Source organism: Schistocerca americana, chromosome 7, assembly GCF_021461395.2.
Source record: "Schistocerca americana isolate TAMUIC-IGC-003095 chromosome 7, iqSchAmer2.1, whole genome shotgun sequence".
NCBI classification, from domain to species: Eukaryota; Metazoa; Arthropoda; class Insecta; order Orthoptera; family Acrididae; genus Schistocerca; species Schistocerca americana.
This window is the reverse complement of record NC_060125.1, coordinates 228,950,003-228,973,005: the sequence shown is the minus strand read 5'-3', so window position 1 is coordinate 228,973,005 and position 23,003 is coordinate 228,950,003. Positions and strand designations below refer to the sequence as shown.

Sequence of the window (23,003 nt, the reverse complement as noted above, 5' to 3'; positions counted from 1 at the left end):
TAAAGCTCAAATGCCATCTGCTTCTGACTACAAAACTGGTTACATTCAGTCAAGAGAAGACCATATTGGTATATGAGTTCCTGCCCTTGATGATACCAGTTGGTGTACTTGTTCGATACTAAAATCTAATGAACATCCAGCATAAGCAGTTAAGAATAGTCATGAGCACAATACAGTGGCCAAACTAATATTAAGACTGTGAAACAAATATATATTGATAGGGAAAGGGTGAAACCATCTTCTGAAGACATAGCAAATAACTGAAAGAAGCATCTGCTGTCCAGATGTTAAGATGAATATTGTGCCAGTTTCAATAAAAGTGAAAGTGTTTATGTGACATTCCAGCATTTGGTAAGGATGTTAATGGGATTGTTGCCAACCAGGTCACTTCATAAATAAAAAGTGTAATGGTGACAACAGTACATACCATACTGTTTGACTCGAGTCAAAACTGCAGCCAGTCACTTTTTGTACCTGTATCAGCTGATTAAAAGCAGCTTATTTGCCACAGCATACACATTTTCAATTCTCTTAAGACTAAGTGACATAACTGCACCACTGATGAAAAAGGCGCTGACTCATAAAGGATACAAGGTGGGTGAGAACACTTCCTACACTAATTTGAACGTTCCAGATCTGTTGTCATGCACAGAAGGGAACACCTGGATAAGGGCACAGAAATATTATGGGAACTATTGTCAAATGCAAATACCCAAGAAGCGTACATTTAAAGGCAATGTGATATCCAAGCGACAACCACTTTTAGATGTTCTGAAAACAGTGGGGAAGAAAACAACTTCTTTGTGACTACAAGTAATACCTCTTATCATAGATGCATGTGGCACTTGAACCCTTTCCAGTTAACTAATGTGCAGCATATCCAGGCTTTCCATATTCTTAATATGAGAAATAATCCAAATTTCAGTAAGATCTATAATGAAAAGACATAGCCATTTGGTGAGGAAACAAGGCACTCTCTTATGTCACATGTATATATGGAAATATGTTTTCACCTAGTTATTGGTATACATGAATTTATTAACTGTTATTCTTGTTACCACGCACTGGCAGCTATATTTAACTTATTTCTCTTAAGAGAGATATTTCTGAAAATTGACTTACTATCTTATTTTGCTAGTTTTATATTTCTGTATCATCTCTGAATGTTTGTTCCACCACCGTGTAAACATCCTGTATACAAAATTAATTATTCTGCTCACCAATAATTCAGTGATTGTTGATGACTGCAAATATTTACAGTATTGTTAGTGATTGGCTGTCCCTTCTGAGGATCTTTGACTATTTTGCATCTTAAGCGGGGCAAACGTGAACTGACTCTCAGCAAAATCTTTTTTTGTTTTGTATCACATTACTTTACTAAATGAATACCACCATTCCTCAAATACAGAATAACAGTTTATTATTTCTTCATAAACATAGACAAATACAGACAAGGAGGACTGACGAATCTCATCCTCACACCAGAAACAGTTGAATTTTTCATTGACATTCTTGTCAGCTCTAGATTCCAATTTTCGGTATTCCTTGGGGGCTGCACACAGCAGTGGATCTCTTTGCTGCTATTTGCGATGACATCACGGGCAGTCCGACTGCTCTTAGTGCTACACGTGGCTCCAAAGGAGTACCTCACAAAAGAATATGTATGTTTGTTTTTCTTTTTTTACTTCCTTTCCGGCTTCTTCATTTTCATTTACAAGGGGTGGCATATGTAAGTGTACAAAATCTCCCTTACATATGTTGATTTTTCATCCATGTTGTGTATGCAGACTATGAAAACAAAACAATTCTAAAAATGAAATAATGATAATTATCTCCATAACAAGAAACACTCTAACTCTCTACTTGTTCATTTATTTGAAGCTACACAACATGGATGAAAAATCAACATATGTAAGGGAGATTTTGTACACTTACATATGCCACCCCTTGTAAATGAAAATGAAGAAGCCGGAAAGGAAGTAAAAAAAGAAAAACAAACATACATAAATGAGAAATACTTTTACAATATTGTGAAACAATAAACCAAATTATGAACACCTTGGACTCCTCTTTTAACTGTTTTCAATTTGTCTTCAACGGTGATAAGTCAATATTTTATTGATTTATTTTACTTTTTTATGCATTACAGGAGTAACAAACTGCTGTAGTTGTGGCGTGAAACATTTGTACCTTTACAATCTAAGTTGATCAGTTGATGTATTACTTAAAATACTTCAGTTGAAAAGTACAGCAGTCGTGAAAATTATCATTAGTAAACCCATTAAACAAATATTATAACCCAAGAATCTGAGTTTGTATTTGCATGCAAAGACTCGTATATCGCTTTTTTTGGGTTTTATTATGAGGCTTAGTTTCCATTATAAAATCTTCTACAATCATACCCAAAACCGTATAAAATGTCTTATACAAAAGGCAATAACATGTCATAAATAATCTATGTAATGTGAATGTAATTTCACATAATCCATTCCTGATAAGACGCCTTTAAGTCAGAAATAATATTTAGTGACTCGTAACATGGTTGTAAGTGAATGAAATGGGGGAAGGTTTAATTTATGCTCAATCATAATGCTATTAGTATTAAAACTAGTGTTGACATTCTACATCTCATTCGTTATAATTTACACCCTTGACATAACTAAAGCATGCACAACAACTTCATAATCCAGAGCAAACTCCTTGTCTTGTGCTGCTACTTAACTCACTCTATACATGCTGTGATATCAAATACCTTTATCAGTGTGGAAATCCTTAAAAAAATTGGTTTTGTTTTTCTTGAAGGGTTTCTAGCTTAATACCTAGTGTCAGGTTCAGTCTTGACATAATCAACGTCACTGTTCATAACATAGTCACTTTCCTCTCACTGCCCCTCAGTGAGGGCATATAGAACAACATAATTTTATTAGTACAATAATAGTGCTAGCATACATTAGCCTTATCTCTACCCCCTGTTATTAATGATGGGTTACCATTATTATATCAGCTTTGCTGAGCACTAACTACATACTATTTCTGAATTATTTAAGTTGTCAGAAACTGCCTAATAAGCTTGTTACACCCTACAATTTTGAAACAAGGACTATTACTTAATTGCCTTTAATTTCATATGAATGGTCATAAATCCTGGATATTATACATGCCCTTTTGTTTGCCAGTTGTTGAGTCAGTTATATTTACTGCATTTGCTTGTGGTATCATAGTTATCATGAATGGCCCTTTATACAGCGGGTAAAACTTGCTCATTGTCTTTCCACACTTGTCACTTCTCTTGTAACTTTTAACCAAAACTACATCTCCCACTCTTTCCAATATAGGGGTGCCTTTTTCCATCTCTTTTTCTGTTATTCATCTTCCCTAGGCATCTCTTCTTTAATATTCTGTGTTGAAATTGACTGGAGGAGGGGGGGGGGGCAACTTCTCTTCTGGCCACTTAACCCACTTCAAGAAGGGTTCCCCTTCTACTTGTTGTCCTATTACCTCAACTGGTGACACCTTAGTGACTGAGTGTGGCCATTCATTCAACACTAATTTCATTTCACTTACTAATTCTGTCCACTTTGAGTGTAATCACACAGTAAGTTCATAACAAACATCCAAGTTCACACATGATTTTTTCTGGCAGATTACTTTGCGATGGTAGTGCAAAATCAAAGTATGGCCTACATTCTCCCGTGCTAAAAACTTTCGGAAGTTCTTGGGTGTAAACAGGTTTGCACTGGTTTGCACAGTCTGTTAACAGGTTCTTAGGTTTATTGACTTAATAGTGATCTTATAATTTATTTATTATGCTATTGGTTGCAGCTTTTCTTAGAGGGTACAACTTCAACTTTGACCAACATTCTAAAATGACCGGGATATATCCTATTCCTCTCTGGCTTTTAGGCACTGTGCAAAGAAATCTGATACCACTAACTCCCAAATATCTCCTGGAATAATGGGATACTCTAATGTGTGTACTCCTGAAGTATTTATTTTTACCTTTTGACATATATCAGAGGAGCGCAATATTTTCTTTATCTGTCATTCATTGTTGTTTTTTTGAGTGTGTCTAGCAATTGCTGCAGAGTTGTTAACATACAACTAAGCATTTGAATATATTTTTTGTACTTATTAATTTTCAAGAAATATTTAGCAAATGTGTGTCTAGCAATTGCTGCAGAGTTGTTAACATAGAACTAAGCATTTGAATATCTTTTTTGTACTTATTAATTTTCAAGAAATATTTAGCAAATGTTCCTCTGCCCTTTACATCCTTGTTTGATTGTAAGACAACAGGTAATCTTGATAAGGCATTGGTACTTCTTTTCCTTTTACACACCTAATAGAAAATTTAAATTCCTGCGAAAAGAGAGCTCATCTAGTGAGTCTACTGTGTAAAAGTATGCTTTCTGGTAGAAAGATTGTTGCATTATGGTCACTATGTATTATAGTTTCATTGCCTGCCAATAAGTATTTAAATTTCTGAAAGCCTACACTTCAGATAATACCCCTTTTTCTGTGATAGTGTAATTCCTTTCATGGTTCATGAGCATTCTACTTATGAAAGCTGTTAGCCTATTCTCTACTGTCTGTTGCACAACATGTTCCTGAAATATGCAGCATCCCAGACCATAGTCAGATGTATCTTCTGATAGGTGGAATGGTAATGTCTGGGCGAAATAGTATAGGTGAAATTGCTAAACTTTACATTGTTAAATTCCTCAGTACAATGTTCATCGCAGCTCCAAGATATGTTTGCTTTCATTAATTTCGATAAGTGTGGTGCACGCAGTACTGTTAAATATGACTTTAGTTGTCTTCTGTTTGAAGGTTCTGGGCAAAGTTTAATAGCATGTAGCCTTTGTGAGACCAGTTTGATTCCTGTCGTACTCACCATGTGTCCCAACAATTTCATGTCATTCCTACAAAATTGTGATTTTGATAGTTTAATTGTAATTCTTTGTGATCTTAGTCTACTGAAAAATTGATTTTGCATTTGCAAGTGTTCATTCCATCTGGTAGATATATCTACAATGTCATCAACATAAATTAAAATCTTACCTCTTAAATTGTTGCCAATCACTTTGCCTAAGGCTCTTGTAAACACTGACACTGAAACTTTCAGTCCTAAAAGTAATACCTGAAATTGGTATGATCGTCCTTTAAATAGAAAAGCTGTGTGTTTTCTATAATCTTTACGAAGTTGTATTTTCCAATTTGAAGTAGTAAGATCCATTGCGCTGATGTATCTTGCCCTTATAGATTTCATTAACATTTCTTCTGTTATAGATAGTCTCTCTCTTTCAGGTTCAATTATTTTATTGACACCTCTTGCATATAATACTAGTCTCACAGTTGCATCAGGTTTTCTGAGTACAACTAAGGGGTTATAATAGCAACTATAATAATCCTGTCAGTTTCCTTTTGGACTAACAAGTTTCATAGAAACAGGTATTGGATATGGTCTAATATAGAATAGATTGTGTGGCTTAATCTTTAGGGCCTTTCATGATTCCTGGTCTCATTGTCAGAGCATCTATGTGTGTTCTTGATAAAGAAACTGTTTCCACTTTCCCGTTTGTGTTGAAATTTACTGATCTGCTTATGTTGTTAATTATGTCCTCTTGACGTATAGGATGGTTGTAATAGTGTAATTTTCTGTCATCATTGACTATGTTGGATTCTATTACTATTGTAAGGTTCCCGATCAAGTAGTCACTGGATCAAACTGTAATGTGACATTGTTTCTGTCTTGTCCATATGGAAATCATATTGTGCATGTTTGAAAATCTATTGTGAGCTTCTGTTCTGTAAGCCTGTCTATTCCAAAAACAGCTGGTATATTTAACCCTGTGACCACAAACACTGGGTACTCAAATGTATGTCCACTCAATCCAAATGTAATCAACAGTTCTTCGCAAATTGGTTTGCTTGTAGTTTCTGTTATCTCTGTAATTTTAACTCCGGTTACTGGCAGTCTTGGAAACATATGTATCATATAGCTTTGTTTTAAAAACCCATAGTCTGTTACACACACATTGCTACCAGAAGCTAGAAGTATACTTACTGGTGTATGTCCGACTACTCCGTTGAGCTTTGGTCAAAGATGTTGCTTAACACTTTGCGCCCTGAGCCATAGCGCATGAAGCTCTAACACAAGGCCTAGCTGGTTCTAGCATATTTTAATTTACTACAACTCTTAAATGGTTTTTGTTATAGTAATGACATTACCATTATTGAAAAGCCTGAACTTTCTGAATTTGAATACTTATTTAAACTGCTTGTTTTATATACAGTAACCTCCTTTGGCTTTATTTTAAGATGCAGTTTTGGTCTTTGTATGATAAATTTTGAAACACAGTCATTTGCACAATGCCACTCTGCATGCACTACACTGGTAGCTTGTGTCTTTGCGCCACACTTTCTCAGTAAGCTTTCTGCCTCTCAGAGAACGCACTACACATTATTTTTGCTTCTCTTTCTTGCCTATTTCTGTCTCAATCTTTTGCAGAAAATGGTTTCCAGTTGATAGTCTGGAGAGTCCCGATGTACCAGGTTGTTGTTCGAGATGTCTGCTGTCTGCAAGACCTGCACACATAGTTGTCATAAACTGTGATGTTTTGATGCACTTTCCAGTTACCTTGTTGTACAATATACTTGAATTTATTATCACCTTTAGTATTATGTGGAATGACAATTTTCTCCACCACTTCACAGTTCGATGCTCAAAAGCCCCATATGGTAGTCATTGGTCTGATAAGTCAACACCCAACTTGTTTTTATTATAGTCCACCACACAGGCTGGTTTTGACTTCTCTCCGCCTCTCTTATCAATATACATCACAACTCAGCAGTGTGCCTTGTACTTATCGTGTGCACATTTCTTTTGTCCTTCCATCATAATGCCAAGATATTTCCTTTACGCCTAAAAATTAGTCCACCTCACCGAAGTATCGGATCTTTTGTAGCAGAATGTAATCCCTGTCTAGATTTTCTTGTAGTTCCCACTAGAGCAGTTTTTGCAGCTTCCAGTTCTGAAGCAAGGACTGGACTGGTGTAGAATCTGTCTGTAAACAAAGTGTAACCTTTTCCTGACAGATCCCCAAGCAATGTCTTTATAAGTGTCACTGTCACACACCTCTCGCTTGCATAAGCAGAAAAATTCCAGACATATCCTGTCTCTGACACTGTATATGCTTGCTGGAAATTAGCAGACACCATATCCAGGAGGGGTCTCACCTTGTGCAGTGGGTCATAGCCAGCTTCTTTTTTGTTCTTCAAATGGTTCAAATGGCTCTGAGCACTATGGGACTTAGCTTCTGAGGTCATCAGTCCCGTAGATCTTAGAACTACTTAAACCTAACTAACCTAAGGACATCACACACATCCATGCCTGAGGCAGGATTCGAACCTGCAACCACGGCGGTTGCGCGGGTCCAGACTGTAGCGCCTAGAACCACTCGGCCACCACGGCTGGCCTTTTTTCTTAGCAACCGAATTGTCACTGATGTGAAAGTTTCTCAGAATAGAAAGAAACCTGTCATGGCTCAGGATGTTTGGACAGAATTACATGACACAACAAAATTCTTGGACCAGTGCTCTCATGTATGCGATCTCACAGTTTCACACATATGGACTACAATTTTCAGAAACTTTCTTATTTCTATGAGATTAACTCCTTTTCACTTCACTTTGATAGTGAGCAGCTAGGGGAAAGGGAATTTGTGCTTTGTAATTTCCTTATGCTTTGCTGTGCATACAGATTAGTTTGCTGCTTTGTATGATTCACCATACTGTCTGTAAGTAAACACAAAAAGAAGTCTAGAGGTGTGCTGTTCTGGTCTAAACTGGTAAGGTTGCACTTTCCAGAGTGTCCTGAGAATGGATAGACATTTGGCACATGATCAGTAGTCGTCCAGCCTTCCTCAGAATCAGTACGGTGCGAAGTTCTGTCTTGCATACACCCTTGGTCGCCCGTGCACTTCAGGTGTAGTATCAGCAGGAACAATGGCAATACATACTTCTGAAGAACTTGGACGTTCACTCTCCTCATATGAATCTACCATAAAAGTAGTATTTGCAAATAAAATCACTTACTACTGTAGTTATGTATTGAAAGTTCTTTCAATTGAAATCTGAATAAAAATATTGCATATTTTTTTAATCTGCATTCCTTACCTGAACACTCAGAATCTTCTTCTTGAATATAGTCTACATCATCATCAGAATCAAGCAAATTATCATCCTCTGAAAAATCAACATCACTTTCTTCAAACTCGCGCAGTAAGTCATGAGTGATTTCATCATTCGTCAAACCACTCTTCCCCATGATGACGCAACTGAGTGTGTACGCGGCAGAATATTCCTGCTCACAAAGCCTCACAAAGAAAAAGGAGTGGTTCTCTCTTGTCTAGCATGCCCACACCATCTAGTGTCTAATACTTCAACTATAGCCTCTGCCGTGCCTCCCAGACCATTGGGAGCTCTGCGAACAAGTAAAGGAAGGAAGGGGAAGATCGAGCACATGTGCCTGTAAAATTATGGGCGTTGGATTTTCGGGCTGGTCAGGTGCACCTGTATTTTTACGGATGCCAGCTCCTAAGTGTTAACGGGTTGTATTCTTTCTTCTAAGAGAATGTCTGTTAATGTATTTCCATTGTCATATCTTACTGAGCTAGCAATATTGTTGCTAAATATTGTACCTTGGTGTTCTGTAACATTGTTACTATTTGTGTACCTTTGTCCTGCTCTGTTATCATCTTGACCACTGGATCCTCTGTACACAATACTCACATCATTTTCTCTTGTCCCCCATTGTTCTCTGTTGTAATGCCGATTCATCATGTTGCATTGATGAGCATTGTTGCTGTTGTTATTTGATTGCCTTCTCTCCAATAGTCTCTTAATGGTGTCTATCTATTGTAAATATTCTAATAAATTATTAACATGGTTCAAATCTTTGCCCAAAGGTTTGTCCCTTACTTTCCGTGGGAAGCAACTGATAACTACCTCCAACAAATGTTCCTCTCTTATGGAGTCATTTAAGTACTTAACCTTATTAATATGCCAATCAACGAAATTCCTGTATCATTTTCAAGTCATTACTGTATAGTTATGAACATAACAGTTCAAGGCATAACTTTTTTGTGCCCACTTGCTCCAGTATTTTGATTTGAAAGTAATTTTAAAATCATGGCAAGTTCTAAAGTTTTCCAATTGTGGCATTCCCCATTGCACAGCATCACCCATCATATGTCTTATGAAAAATCTTATTTGCTTATAATCTGTCCTTGTTTCTGGTAACATATTTTTAAACAAAAATAGAACTTGGTGTACCTCTCCTGATAGTATAAATTTCAAAAACTTTTGATTTGCTCCTTTATATAATAATGTATCGAAATCACAACCATTACTTACCTTCTTACGCATCATTAACAGGTCTACAACCTCTCTTGTTAATTCTTGTCCCATATTATTGATCTGTAGTACACGTTTAGTCGTACCTAAGTTCTGGTCATTACTATTAGTTGTTGACAGCCTATTGCCTATGAGAATGGTTATGGAAGATGTGGATTTATCCTCAAAAGGTTCCTTATGTTTACTATTTGTTTCCTTAAGTCTCATTTTTCATTCAGCTCCTATCTTTTGTAATTTTGGTTCTAGTTCATTAGTGGTAGATGATATTACATTAATATTATTATTTGTGTACTTCCGTTGGATGTCTTTAATGTGCAATAAATTTCTCTCTAAAATCTGAGTTCTTTGCATTAAACTGTTTTGGTCAGATTTTAGTTGATGTACACATTCCAGTTTGCCCTCTACTTTGTCCTCTACAATACCTAGCCACTTGTCCAGTTCAGCAATGTGACTGAATCCTAAATCTAGTCATTTTTACAATTTGTCCATTCTACCATCAGGTTGAGAAGTGAAGTCATTTAGTTTCTTATCCATTTTATCTAATCTGTTCTTGATTCTTTTAAAATTATTGTCTGTTTCCATAAATCTGTTATTCATTAAAGTAAACTGCTCTAGTACTGATTGCATAAACCCTTCCATGCTCAAATTGTTCTCTATTAAAGCCATGTTACATTATTTGTTTATAGTTATGCGTCTAGAATCCAGAAGTGAATTGTTTATCGGTTGTGTCTACACTTCACCTACTGTTGAGACAAAAATTGTGGTTGAATTGTAGTTATTACATTCCCGTTTTGAAATTTCTATATTGTATTTTACACAAACGCCTTTCCAGGAAAAAAAATAAAAATTACTGCAATAAAATCACTGCACTTCACACTATAAATGAAAATTCACCCACTGAGTATAAGTAATGTCAGATGAATTTGTATCTAGTTGATTGTGTCAGCTGCTGCTGCTGCCATCACATAGTGCGGACATTATCAGTCGCTGATACTGTCGCATAGTGTCGATGTCGTCATCGGCTGCTGCTGTCATTGTGTAGTATGGATGTGGTCATTGGCTGCTAAACTCATTAGTTTATGACAATAAATTGCTCTTGTAACATCCAAAATATTAGGTAGTCTCGAGATATTTATATCTGAACACAGTTGATTGTGAACCAGCTATATAATTATCATTTCATTTGTATGAATGTTTGATGTTTATTTGCTTAGCATCTCATTATTTAACATGTAACTAAGATGTATTTCTTCATTATTCTCTTGATAAGCCTTCTTACAATTTTAAAACTGGTCAGCATACTTTTTAACAATGGCAGTATTACTTTTGTGATGTTTGAATCACAGTGCAACAAATTTACGTTTTAAAGTTGTGCACCTTAGTGTAATATAGTTCCACTGCACTACTCATAATTATAAAGCATGATTTTTTCCTTTCTATAATTCATATTTGTTCTTGATATTGTCTGTTGTCTTATTAGCACTGGTTGAAGAACTTCAAACTTATGATTGAATTTTCTGACTGCATCGTACTTGCACTTTTAAAATGACCATAATTTCGATACCATCTATTTTTTGACAGTTTTTGTGGCATGGACTTAGTTCCTTGTGCCAGTATTCTTCACTAAGTGGTTAGCATGTGAAAGGGCCTTCGACTATCTTCCGTCTTCAGTGGAGTGAACATCTACTAGCTCTTGACAGAATACTTTTTTATTTTACATCACACTACTCTACTAAAGGAGTAGCACCATTCCTCAAATACAGAATAACAATTTATTATTTCTTCGTAAACATAGACGAATACATACAAGCAGGACTGACTGACCTTATTCTCACACCAGAAACAAATGAATTTTTCATTGACATTCTTGTCAGCTCTGCATTCGGGTCTTCAAAATTCCTTGGGAGCTGCACATGGCCTGAGGTTTCTTTGCTGCTGTTTGTGATGACATCACGGGCAGCCTGACTGCTCTCGGCACTGCATGTATCTTAAAAGGAATATCTCAGAAAAGAATACAACAACTGCAGACTATGAAAATGAAACAATTCTAAAAACAAAATAGAGATAGTTATCTTGTTAACAAGAAACCCAACTTGTGCTTGTTCATTTATTTGAAGCTACACAACATGGATATAAAATCAACGTATGTAATGGAGACTTTTTCCTCTTACACTCTTCAGCATGAATAATGTGAACGTTCAAACATTTGCATCAAAGCTGTTTTAAGACTGGGCATATATTACCATACTTGTTGAAATACAGAGTGTATTCCGTAAATAATGCGACCAATTTTTTTCTGATGCAACAGTACACCACAGCATGTTGTAACCGGCTGGGCTAAGTGGAGCGGGGTGTTAGCTTGAAAATGCTCTTTGTCTCATTCGGCTACGAGCTGCCGGAGAGTCAGGACATGCATTTCCGTCAACCTTGTTTTGAGTTTACATAACACGGCACAATGGATCATTCTGTAGAGCAATGGTACACTATAAAATTTTGCGTTAAACTTGGGAAGTCCACCACCAAAACATTTCCATTACTACAGCATGCCTTTGGGACTGATTGCTTGTCCAAATCACAAGTTTTCTGATGGCACAAGTCGTTCATGGAGGGCCGAGAGATCACCAACGAAACTCGCAGTGGCCGGCCGTCAACCACATGAATCGATGAAAATGTGTGCGCAGTTGTTTGAACTCTGACATACGGTTGAGCCTTCAATTGACAGCGCAAACTCTAAACATGTCAGAAACGACCGTTTTCTGCTTTGTGGCTGAAGATTTGAACATGAGAAAGGTGTGTGCCAAACTTGTCCCAAAAGTGTTGACCGACGAACACAAGCACATGCGAGTGCTTCGGTGCCGAGAAATGTTGGAAATGTGTGAGAATGATCCTCATTTTTTAAACTCTGTTATCACTGGTGATGAGTCGTGGATTTTTGAGTACGACTCTGAGACAAAAAGGCAGAGTTCAGAGTGGCTCACCCCATCGTCGCCCCATCCCAAGAAGGCACACATGAGCAAGTCCAGGATCAAAACCATGCTCATTGTCTTCTTTGATGTCAGAGGCATTGTCTACCACAAATTTGTACCTACCGGGACTACAGTGAACTCTACTTGGAAGTGTTCAGAAGACTGAAAAGGAGGGTCTCGTGCTGTGAAGCGACATGAAGGACATGTGAAAAGTTCACCATGAAAATGCACCGAGTCTCAGTGCCTTCATTGTCAATGACTTCTTGGCCAGGACCAAGACCCCATTGGTTCCCCAGCCTCCCTACAGTCCTGACCTGGCTGCCGTTGACTTGTTTTTGTTTCCTCAGTTAAAATGAGTCATGAAAGGAAAACATTGGGACACGATTGAAAGCATCCAGGCGCATGTTACATTAGCTCTAAAGGACATTCCAGAAAAGGCATTCCAGGATGCCTTCCAGACATGGAAACACTGCCTCCAGAAATGTATCGACGCAAGAGGGTGCTATTTTGAAAATTTTTGATTATTTGTACGAATATATTTAATAAATGATTTTTTATGAATTTGGCTGCATTACTTATGGAATGCACCTTGTAAGTATAAAATGTGACAAGAATTGTTGTTCATCTGAAGCATGAGTTTAGAGATTGTAGAGGCTATTGACTAATTATTACACAGTAATAAAAGTAATAAATGCAAGCAGATGTGACCCTTAGTTAAAACTCTATGGCAGCACTGCTCCAAAAGATATATTAAAATATATTTTTCAATATTATATTACTGGATTTAAATTATAAGGATGCATTTTGAAAATATTCCACTCAGATTGAAACAATGACAGTCAAAATTTTTAGAACTGTGGATATAAAATGATGTTTTTCAGACAGGTAATATATGTTTGGCTACACCTTGAAATGCCTTTTAACTCCATCTAGCAGAGGTTTGGGGCATGGCTTTTACACAATAAACAATAAAGCTCTTTCTTGGCTACCAGAAGACTCAAAAAGTGGAGTAGAAGGGAGTTGTACCGCGAATATTTTGATAGAGTTAGAAATATATCATGATCGTGGCATTGGCTGTTCTGTCCACTGTAGTACAGATATTCTAACATTCTGATGACTTAAAGTCTGAGTGTGGATCTGAGTTACATCAACTTATTCCCCCAAACCACCTTACACTTCTTTACTTGGAATTTGCAGTCACTCTTCTTTACTGAATAGCTGGCCGCTGGAAACCCTCTTGACTTCTTCTCCATCGAATAATGCTAGGTACAGGAATTTTTAGACTCTTTCTACCTATGAAATAAGAAGACATACAAACTTTACTTTTCATCAACTAACGATGTATTTGACCTCCATACACAATACAAATTTCTCTTCCCACACAAATATATAACATCCTGCAAGTCTCTCGTACAGTGAGACGCTAGAAACAAATTGAGTTACAGTTGAAATAAAGTTGGCTTGGATACCATGGCCTTTCTTAAAATGAATCATAAAATGAGTCTTGCTTCTAACAAGGTTGCATCAAGAGTCTACAAGAGTACTTTTTCAACTGTTCTTGTTTTAATAACAATAGTCAATGACACAATAAGCTCAGAGCTTCATATAAACTCCATGGTTCTTCCTTACACACTCACTAAAACATCTATGGATTGTCCGACAGGTACTTGTCAGTGCCGTCTGACCGCCGCACACACAAACATGTGATGCGCAGTAGGTAGGGTTCTACCATCCCACACTCATATCCAGAATATCATGTGTTCAAGACGGTAGAAGGCTGAGCAGTTCTAGAATTTACACATAAATTCTCGAATTACTACAATATACTTAGTTTGTAAATGTGTCACTGGAGTGCACTAGAATACAATAGCACAAGCATCACCATGCAACTAGAGTTTCACAAATGATTAGATGAAATAAGGGGATGAAACATATTTTGATAGATTCAGTTGCTAGTAAGTTCCTTGCTTGATAAAGTGCACTATTTCCAACTTCCCTTTTTTTTTTTATTAGAGGTGCATTTGACAGTGAAAAACAACCATTTTGTTACAAGATTGAAAGAGAAAAAAAAAGAAAAAGAAAATCAAATCTGTGGGAGTGTCAGGCATGCGTGAATTTTACCATGCTGGTAAGAGATGTGCAGCTTTCTCTTGTGTTGAAATCAAAGCTACCTCTGAATATGAGTAATATCCTTTGTTTTGCTAAATTTATCATGGGAAGGGATGTTCATTAGAAATACATTGATCTTACACTTTCCTAATTAATAGCTGCTTCATAAAAGGAGTTTTAAGTCACGAAGAATTGAATCTTCTCCAGATACATGTGTAAAACTGCACAGTGCAGGGATTATAAACTGACAAATGTAACAAGTTGCAGATCATAGAAACACAAATTAGTAGTAGGTTTCTGCAGGTGATGACCCACAGACACCAAATATTTAAGGGAAGTCATTTTTCTACAACACCACAAGCTGGTTATAAACAAATCTTTATTTGCTGTGAGTTTCGATCTGTGTGACGTTCATAAAGCAACATATAAATTGCTATTGTAGCTTGTATGGCATCATCATTGTTACGTTGTCAATAATTAAAATAAAATTATAAGAAACCGTTATGTGCCAGTGTTACAAAAAGGGTAAAATGCATATAAACACTCATTTAATATTGGTATTATGCCAATTTTCATATTTACCACAGTTTGGTGGAGTGCGTTCTGCATACCAACTTACTGTTCAGATGATCAGGAAACATCAGTAGTAAGTGAGAGTAAAACTATACATATAAAGTTCTTTTTATTTCCTTTATATCAATAAAAGTTATCAATGTTTGAAAATACATCTTAATTGTATAGATAATAAAATCTATGTGGGATGTGGAAATGAGTAACCCTTTATAGCCAGTGGCTCCTTCTGGCAGAAGGGTTGAAGAGAAGGGAAGAGGGATGAAGGAGAAAGAATGGTGAAAATTAGGAAGTTAAGATAATTCTGGGAAAACAGCCCAGAACCATGGGAGAGGGGAGACTAACCAGAAGGGATGAGAAGGAAAGACTGATTGTTGGTACCTGCTCCATATGAAATTTGAAAATCTGAGAACTTAAAAATCGAAGATGGGTAGAAAGTAAGACAGAGATTACTGAAAAAAAAAAATCATGCAAGAGTCAGTAAGAGTGGAAAGCTAATGGTGGTGGGGGGGGGGGGGGATAGAGAGATAGGACGGAAAATAAAAGATGTGGGAAAATAAAAGGAGAGCAAAGAAGAGGGAACAGTTACTGAAAAGGACTACTGAGACCACAGAAATTAATGTAAATTTAGGCTGGGGGGAGGGGTTGTGGCGAATGATGAAAGGGGCACCAAAGTCACAACTATCATGTCTTAGAGCATGCTCTGCAACAATATATCGTGAGTTGCAGAGCATGCTCTAATGCATGACAGTCATGACCTCTATGCCTGTTTCACCAAACATTCCATCTGGTTTCTCCAGCCTAACAACAGTTTCTCAGAAATCCACAGGCGGGAACTGGTGTTACAACGTGTGCTTGTTTTCGTCACCCACTTGGTGTACATTTATGTTAATTTTTATGGTCTCAGCATTTCTTTTCAGCGACTATTCCTTTTCTTTACTTCCATTTTATTTTCCAACCTGTGTGCCTCCCCCCCGCTCTCCCCCCATTCATTACCATGTGTAAAACACTTAGTTTCTGCTCCTGTTGACTTCTTCTGCATGATGTTTTTTGATCAATCAGGATTCTGTGTGACTTTTCCATTAACTCTCTGCATTTCCTAAACTTCAGCAGTCTTTTGCTTCATCCTTCTTCCTTTCTCTTCAATCCTTCCGCCAGGAGAAGTCACCGACTCTGAAAAGTTCTGCATTTTCGCGTCCTTTACATTTGTTTTTTCCTGTCTTCACAATATTTCCTTTGGATATTATCATAGTAACACTAACAAACTTTTAATTGAGACTGGCTTTGGCTGTACTTTGGCCGTCTTCAGAAACCATAAGCTTCAAGCTTTTAGGCTTACCATTTTTGGAGAGTGTGAATGGATGAAACTAATTGTGATTGAAAACGTGTTAACTGTGATTGTGTCTGAAAGAAGTAAAAAGAATTGGACAATAAGCAGAAATATCAGTCAGCTTTATTTGTGGACAGAATCATTTTTTCCTACAACATCAGAATTGAAATTATGAGAGACCATAGAAAATTCTTACAAATCAGGGTTATAACCGACTGAATTTCAACAGTATGTTAGTGGAAAGTGCTACTGGAATATATAAATAATGGAAGGAATAAAGTGACAGCTCAATGAATAGTTGAGGTGGAGGAGGAGGAAATTAGTGTTTAACATCCCGTTGACAACAAGGCCATTAGAGCCAGACCACAAGCTCGGATTAGGGAAGAATGGGGAAGAAAATTGGCCATGTCTTTTCAAAGGAAACATCCCAGCATTTGCCTGAAGCAATTTAGGGAAATTGCGGGAAACCTAAACAGGATAGCCAGATGCGGTTTCAACCATTGTCCTCTCGAATGCGAGTCCAGTATGCTAACCTTGCTCAGTAATAGTCGAGATGCTGAGCTGTCGATAGGCTGAGAATGTTGCTAGCTTTTGGATGAATGCTTCTTCAGAGATATAGTCCATGCATACCTGCACATACGGCTGTGTGGTCACTTCCTCCCTGCGGACTACATTGTGCCAGCTCTGCAGCTCAACTGGACAGTGCTAGCACATTGTAGTCATTCAGTACATTGTAACTGTACATGTGTACCGCTGTGTGTACACTGTAACTCTGAAGAAAGATTTGTGTGAAAACTAGCAATATTCTCAAATTTGTTTATGTGCCTATTGAGGACTCAGTGGCTTAACTATTTGGTGGACTGCTACCTTTACTCCTTGCATTATTAATGAAATTGAGTGATGTTGACACACGACAGACAAAATATGTGATAAAATTCTTGCTAATAGTGTCACTCCTTCTTCTTTTTCTTCTTCTTCTTATTATTATTATTACTGTCTCCCATCCCTGTTGTCTTTACTACTACCCTTTTCATATCTTATTGCAGTTGGAATTTTCATTTGTGGTATCAAATACCTATGGTTTCAAGATAAGTGTATAGTGCAAAAGTCCAGTATGAAGAAAGTGACGTTATTGTGTACACATGTTTCCACTGATAGCAATTTACCCACTACGCACTTCCTAGCATAGACAGTTTTGAAGAAATATTGTCATCTGATATTTTGGAGTGGCCTTATTTGCGTCAGATCCAACACACCATTCTTAATTTTTACCGTATTTGGCATTATCTTCCTGTGTGCCCCTAAGTTGTTTTTGTGTAGTCTCTTTTAAAACTCACATTTCCACTATAACAAAAATATGGAAATGATAGATTGCTACTACCACATAGAGGAGGCAGTGAGTTGCAGACAGGCACAGTGAGAAACAATATTAGAAATATTTCAGTTTTCAGACAAAGTCCTTCTTTATAAGTAGAAAATGCATTCACACAATAACAACTAACACACACACACACACACACACACACACACACACACACACACACACACACACACACACACGACCACCGACTCCAGAATTAAAGCCCGACCCGTGACTGCATCTCTATTCCTCGGCCTCAGCAGCCAAAGATGTGTGTGTGTGTGTGGGGGGGGGGGGGGGGGGTATTTTGTCTAATTCCAATGAGGGCCTTTTTGTGTGAAAGCTTGCTCGTTTGACAGTCCTTTTATTATTTCTATCTGTGACGGCTCAGCATCACCACTATATGGTGAGAAGTAATCTACACTTTTCATAATATTGCCTCTATACTTTTATTATACTTGATTTTTTTAATGTTGAATTTTGAGATTCTGGAAGAGTCCTTAACCTCTTAACCTATTGTGTGTGCATGTTGATCTGTGGCTGTTCACAAGAAAACATTTATTATATCTTTATTTGATTGCAGTTTTAATTTTAGCTGTTCTCCCATGTGCATATGATGTTTTTGTATTGTGTGCTCAATTAATACTTTTTTAAGGGAATCAAAAATTGGTACGAATTTCTCTTAACAGAAGGCTCTAGTACTTGAGAGCAGACCATGTCGAAAGACAGTTTTAGAACATAGTCAGTCTGATGCAAATTTCTGTTACAACAGGAACGGCACCGCAGCAAGCAGTTGTTAGCCCAACAAGAAATACTGTTTCCAAAGCTATTCTGGAGCTTACGTTCTGCACTGCATCCACTCATCAGCTTTCGACAAACGGGAGAAGAAAGTAAAGCTTATGCTCGACATCGTAAACATAGCTCCAATATGATGGAACGAGCGCAAGATTCGTCAGAAAGTGAAGAGGAAGCTGTTCCATGAAATTGTTAATTCAGCATGTTGAGATGTCTACAGACTGTGGAATTGACAGAGATTCTATATGACTGCAACTGATGACAGCAGTTTAAGAGATATTTGTACTGAGGAGGGAGAAATATAAACATTCTCTCTTTTTATCCTGTTTATTCAGCTGCCTGTTATGGATTGTGCTGACAGCTGCATAAACAGTACATATTTTATTTATATTTTCATTTCATCTCTGTGAGATGAGTGTGTAAGTGTTGTAGACTGCTGACTTGTCTGATTTGTCAATTGTGTATTGTGTGTGTCATTGAATGCTGTGATAAGTGAAGCAGTTCTCTAAGAGGTGTGTCATGTTAATTTGTGAAATAATTGTGCTTGTATGAAAATTTGCTTTAAAATATTGTATACCTGATAACTTCTGGAAAGTTTCAGGCTGACAAGTGTCCCCTTGCTTTTTTCCCCTAATCAGTGCACAGATGGTGGGGCTACTGAATGCTATAGTTTGAAGTATTTGATAGTTTCAAGTATTGCAGTTAACACTGACAAGCCATTCTAAGTATTTTCACTGTGATACAGTAACAAATGCAAGCATTTACCCAGTGTGTTTGAACCGCAAACCACCTTAAAAGTCATCCAAGTTTCTATTACAGTACAGAGTCACTGGTCACGTTTATTTTTTGATTAAATGGTGGTACATCTATGAATTTAATGTAAGATGTAAAAAAAAAACGTGTTTGAGAAAGGCCAATAGAAATGACTAAACATCTCCTTGCAAAAAGAACAATAGAAGATACTTTTACAAGACACTTATTGACATTTGAAATTGCCAGAGAAAACCAGCAAAAACTGACTTTTTTCATCCATTTGCAGATTTATGGAATAGTTCATTCCAGTGTACACAGTAACATTCCCACTTCTTAAATGCTCATATACTTATTAGTTGGGAATTCAGGTTGTACTAATGAAGAAGAAAAATCTGCAATGATCACAGTATTTGATAGTTAATTTAGTACAAAATGAACTAATTATTGTGAATTTTTAACTGCTGTTTGCAGATTGTAAGGAAGAGAGTGTAACACTTTCTACTACCTCAAATTCTGAATTATATCCACCATGCGTCTATGATGTATTTGAATGACTGTTGATATAGAGTTACAGATGTATTAATGGTTAGTATTTGATTATTTCAGCTTGATATGACATCAAATTCACTGTTTGGTACCTGAATCTTTTAATGAAACAAATAAAGACCTTGGTGATTTCTGTGTTGTAGTGGAAACCAGATATGTACTGTGTATATATTTATACAGTACTCCAATGAAAGTTTTGCTGTTTTAACAAATTATGGCAAAAAACAAATATATTTAATCGATCCACATACATGTAGAATTATGAAATACGTGTTTTCAACAACATTCCATACTTAATTTGTCCTTTTCTTGTTTTATCATGTGACTGAACTGCTAATTATGTTCCTTCCATTAACAGTGTTCCAAAATGTGCTGAACTTACATTGCTTAGAAGTAAAATACTGAAGATACTCCCAATATCATTTCCATTTGTGTTAAGCTATTCTTCTGTCATTTAACCTCTGTGCATAACTGAATGTGGTTGCAACATATGGGATTGTATTGTTTTTTCTGCAGAAAGGATAGAGGAAAATGGAAACAGTTTTTAAAATTTGCTCAAAATGTGTGTCATCACATGTTAATTCTGCAGAATCCTTAAATATTCTGGTGGAATAGGGGACCAGAAAGTATATAGTAAATACAAGAACAGATCTAAGGTAGATGAATATAAAAGTCATCTGTCCACTCCTTATCTGTAACTGAAATGGTTATGTTCAAAGAAAACTATGTGCAAGTGTCTATATTTTTGTCTTTGAGAAAATCCATCCAGCATCTGTGCCTGTAGATCAAAGGTTTCACTCCTCCATGCAGCCTTTTTATGTCTCCTGATCCTTGATAAGCTTTCTAGGCCTAATTAACATGCTAATCTATCCCTAATGGTATGAGAGTATGCTGAATTTGCCTGAAAAGTTTATAAGTGTGTAATTGCATTTCATCATATTTACACAATGTGTATCTGAGGCATAGGTAACCAAACTATTGTTATCCATATAGATGGGACTAAAAACTTCCATGTGGAAACCTCTACCATAGTGTTCCAGAAATGTTAAAAGTCTACATTCCCCAAGTAGATTATTGATTCTGGGCCCAGTCTCACATCATATTTATATTGTCAGTCCAGCACAATCCTCAGCAAGTTAGAGGTTCAAAGCACAATTTTAATTGCTTGGCTGATTGATAAGGAAGATGCACCACGTCACCTTCTGTGAGGTCTCTTTTATCTCATTGCTGAATGAGAAAGTTAATATTTCTTCAGTTATATCTGCAGAGTTACAGTTTGGTAGAGCTGTGCATTTTATTTGAATGTAATAGGTCTTCCAACATCCCAACAAAATTTTTACTTAAACATATAATCAGGTGTAATTATTGTTTGGTGAAAGAACTACACTCAGTGTTAGTAAGTTTATAATGTGCAGCAACTTGGGCTAAGCTGTTTATTGTTGTGTATTTGCCTTTCGTTGCTGGCACAACTACTTTACACTCATTCAAATGTTTAAGCACTATTACAAAATATATTGTGACAAAAATGTGTGAACCTGATTTATTTGTTTAAAAATATTAGTGAAACTGGCTATATTTTATTATGTTTCAGTTTGATGTATTACTACTGTCCTGTCTCCCCACCCCCCTCCCACTTTCTCCATCCCTTCCAACAGAGTCAAATTGATTTCTGCCATTACCTGCATTTCTGTTACCCAAATTATTTTTACTTGCTTAAAGCTCCACAGTTTCACTTGGAGGGTAATTTAATGTTTGAGTGTGCAGGAAACAATATGCTGCGAACCAGATGCAGATAATAAAAGTGTCATTTATATGCATAATTGTATGCAAGAATGAAGACAGGAGAGAAGACTACAATTTACGATAGTTCCTGGATAATGAATCACATCACATATACTGATTTTATAGCAAATTATTTGAATGCTTGGTACATTAAGAGTTTTATGTTGAACATTATGGATCATCTTATCCAAATGCAGTCATCTTTCTCTTTTTTGTGGTTGTTTGGACATGTTTCTCAGGTCCTGTGGCTTCATCTGCATGTTTCGTTATCTGTCTTGTAAATAATTATGATTTTCAATTTTATAACATTTTCTGCTGTAGAATTTGCATTTGTTCCATTTCTCTGCTTTTTGTTGTGTTATATGGTAGTCCAAATGTTTTCCAGATTTTATACTTAAACAGTTCCATCTGCACCACACCATTTGCAAGCTTGAAGCTTCATAATGAAATGTGTTCCAACATGTGACACGGGAAGTGTTGCCCTATCATTTTATGATTCCTAAAAGTGAATAATAGTAGTACTGTACTATGACAAGCCGAGGATGGAATAACAACAGTATGAATCGGATATATTGTTAATACCACACAGAGGAGGTGTTGAGTTACAGAAAGACACAAAGAGAAAGAATACAAGAAATATTTAAGCCTTTAGACAGAGACCTTCCTCAGAAGTGGAACTCTCACACATTCATACAACAACAACATTACACACGCACATGGCTACTGTCTCTGGGTGCTAAGACACAATCTAGCCTTAGAGCCTGGAGACAGTGGCTAGGTGCTTTAACAGTAGATTTGTTTTTGAAGGGGGTCTACCTTGAACAAAACACCATTTTGTCTTCATCAGTAAACACTTCCGTGGTCAATCTGTAGAACTTCTTCTCCCTGACGTTTCGTTCTCAACTACGGAGAACATCTTCTGAGGTGAGTCGATGACTGGCTGCTGGGAGCTGGGGCCGCCGCTTATATGGAGATCGTAGAGGGCGCCACCACACGTCACGTGGCGTCAATGTGTAGCTATCTCTGGCTATTGTCTGTTCTCTTGATTGCAGGTAATCGATTGTCATGTGATTGATGCAACGTCGACCGCCATATCTTGTCCAATTTTAATCCTTCTTCTTTACGATTAAAATTGTATTGATGTTTGTGGATTTCAATTGCCTCTCTATACATACGTGTATAATAATGCGACATCCTCGCTAGCACGCTGGTTTCACCAAATTTTATTTCGTGATCTCCGTCCTTAAAAACACGTCTTTTCTTTTATTTCCAGTACATGGTTCGCTAAAGTTACAGCATCAGCAGTGAGATTTTATTCTCTTACTTGTTACTGCATGCTGTGGTTTTTGGGGTTTTTATGTTTTTTTGTAGTGTT

The 23,003-nt window shown here is 36.8% G+C and overlaps 1 protein-coding gene across 1 annotated transcript in view; it reads left to right on the top strand.

Moving 5' to 3' along the window:
• LOC124621786 overlaps positions 1 to 22,481 on the top strand; it is a 104,375-nt gene extending 81,894 nt beyond the window's left edge. The window contains exon 18 of the mRNA XM_047147220.1: positions 18,525 to 22,481. Within this exon, the coding sequence (XP_047003176.1) occupies positions 18,525 to 18,734 (210 nt within the window). The 3' untranslated portion in view covers positions 18,735 to 22,481. The remainder of the gene's footprint in view (positions 1 to 18,524) is intronic.
• Positions 22,482 to 23,003: the final 522 nt, after the last annotated feature.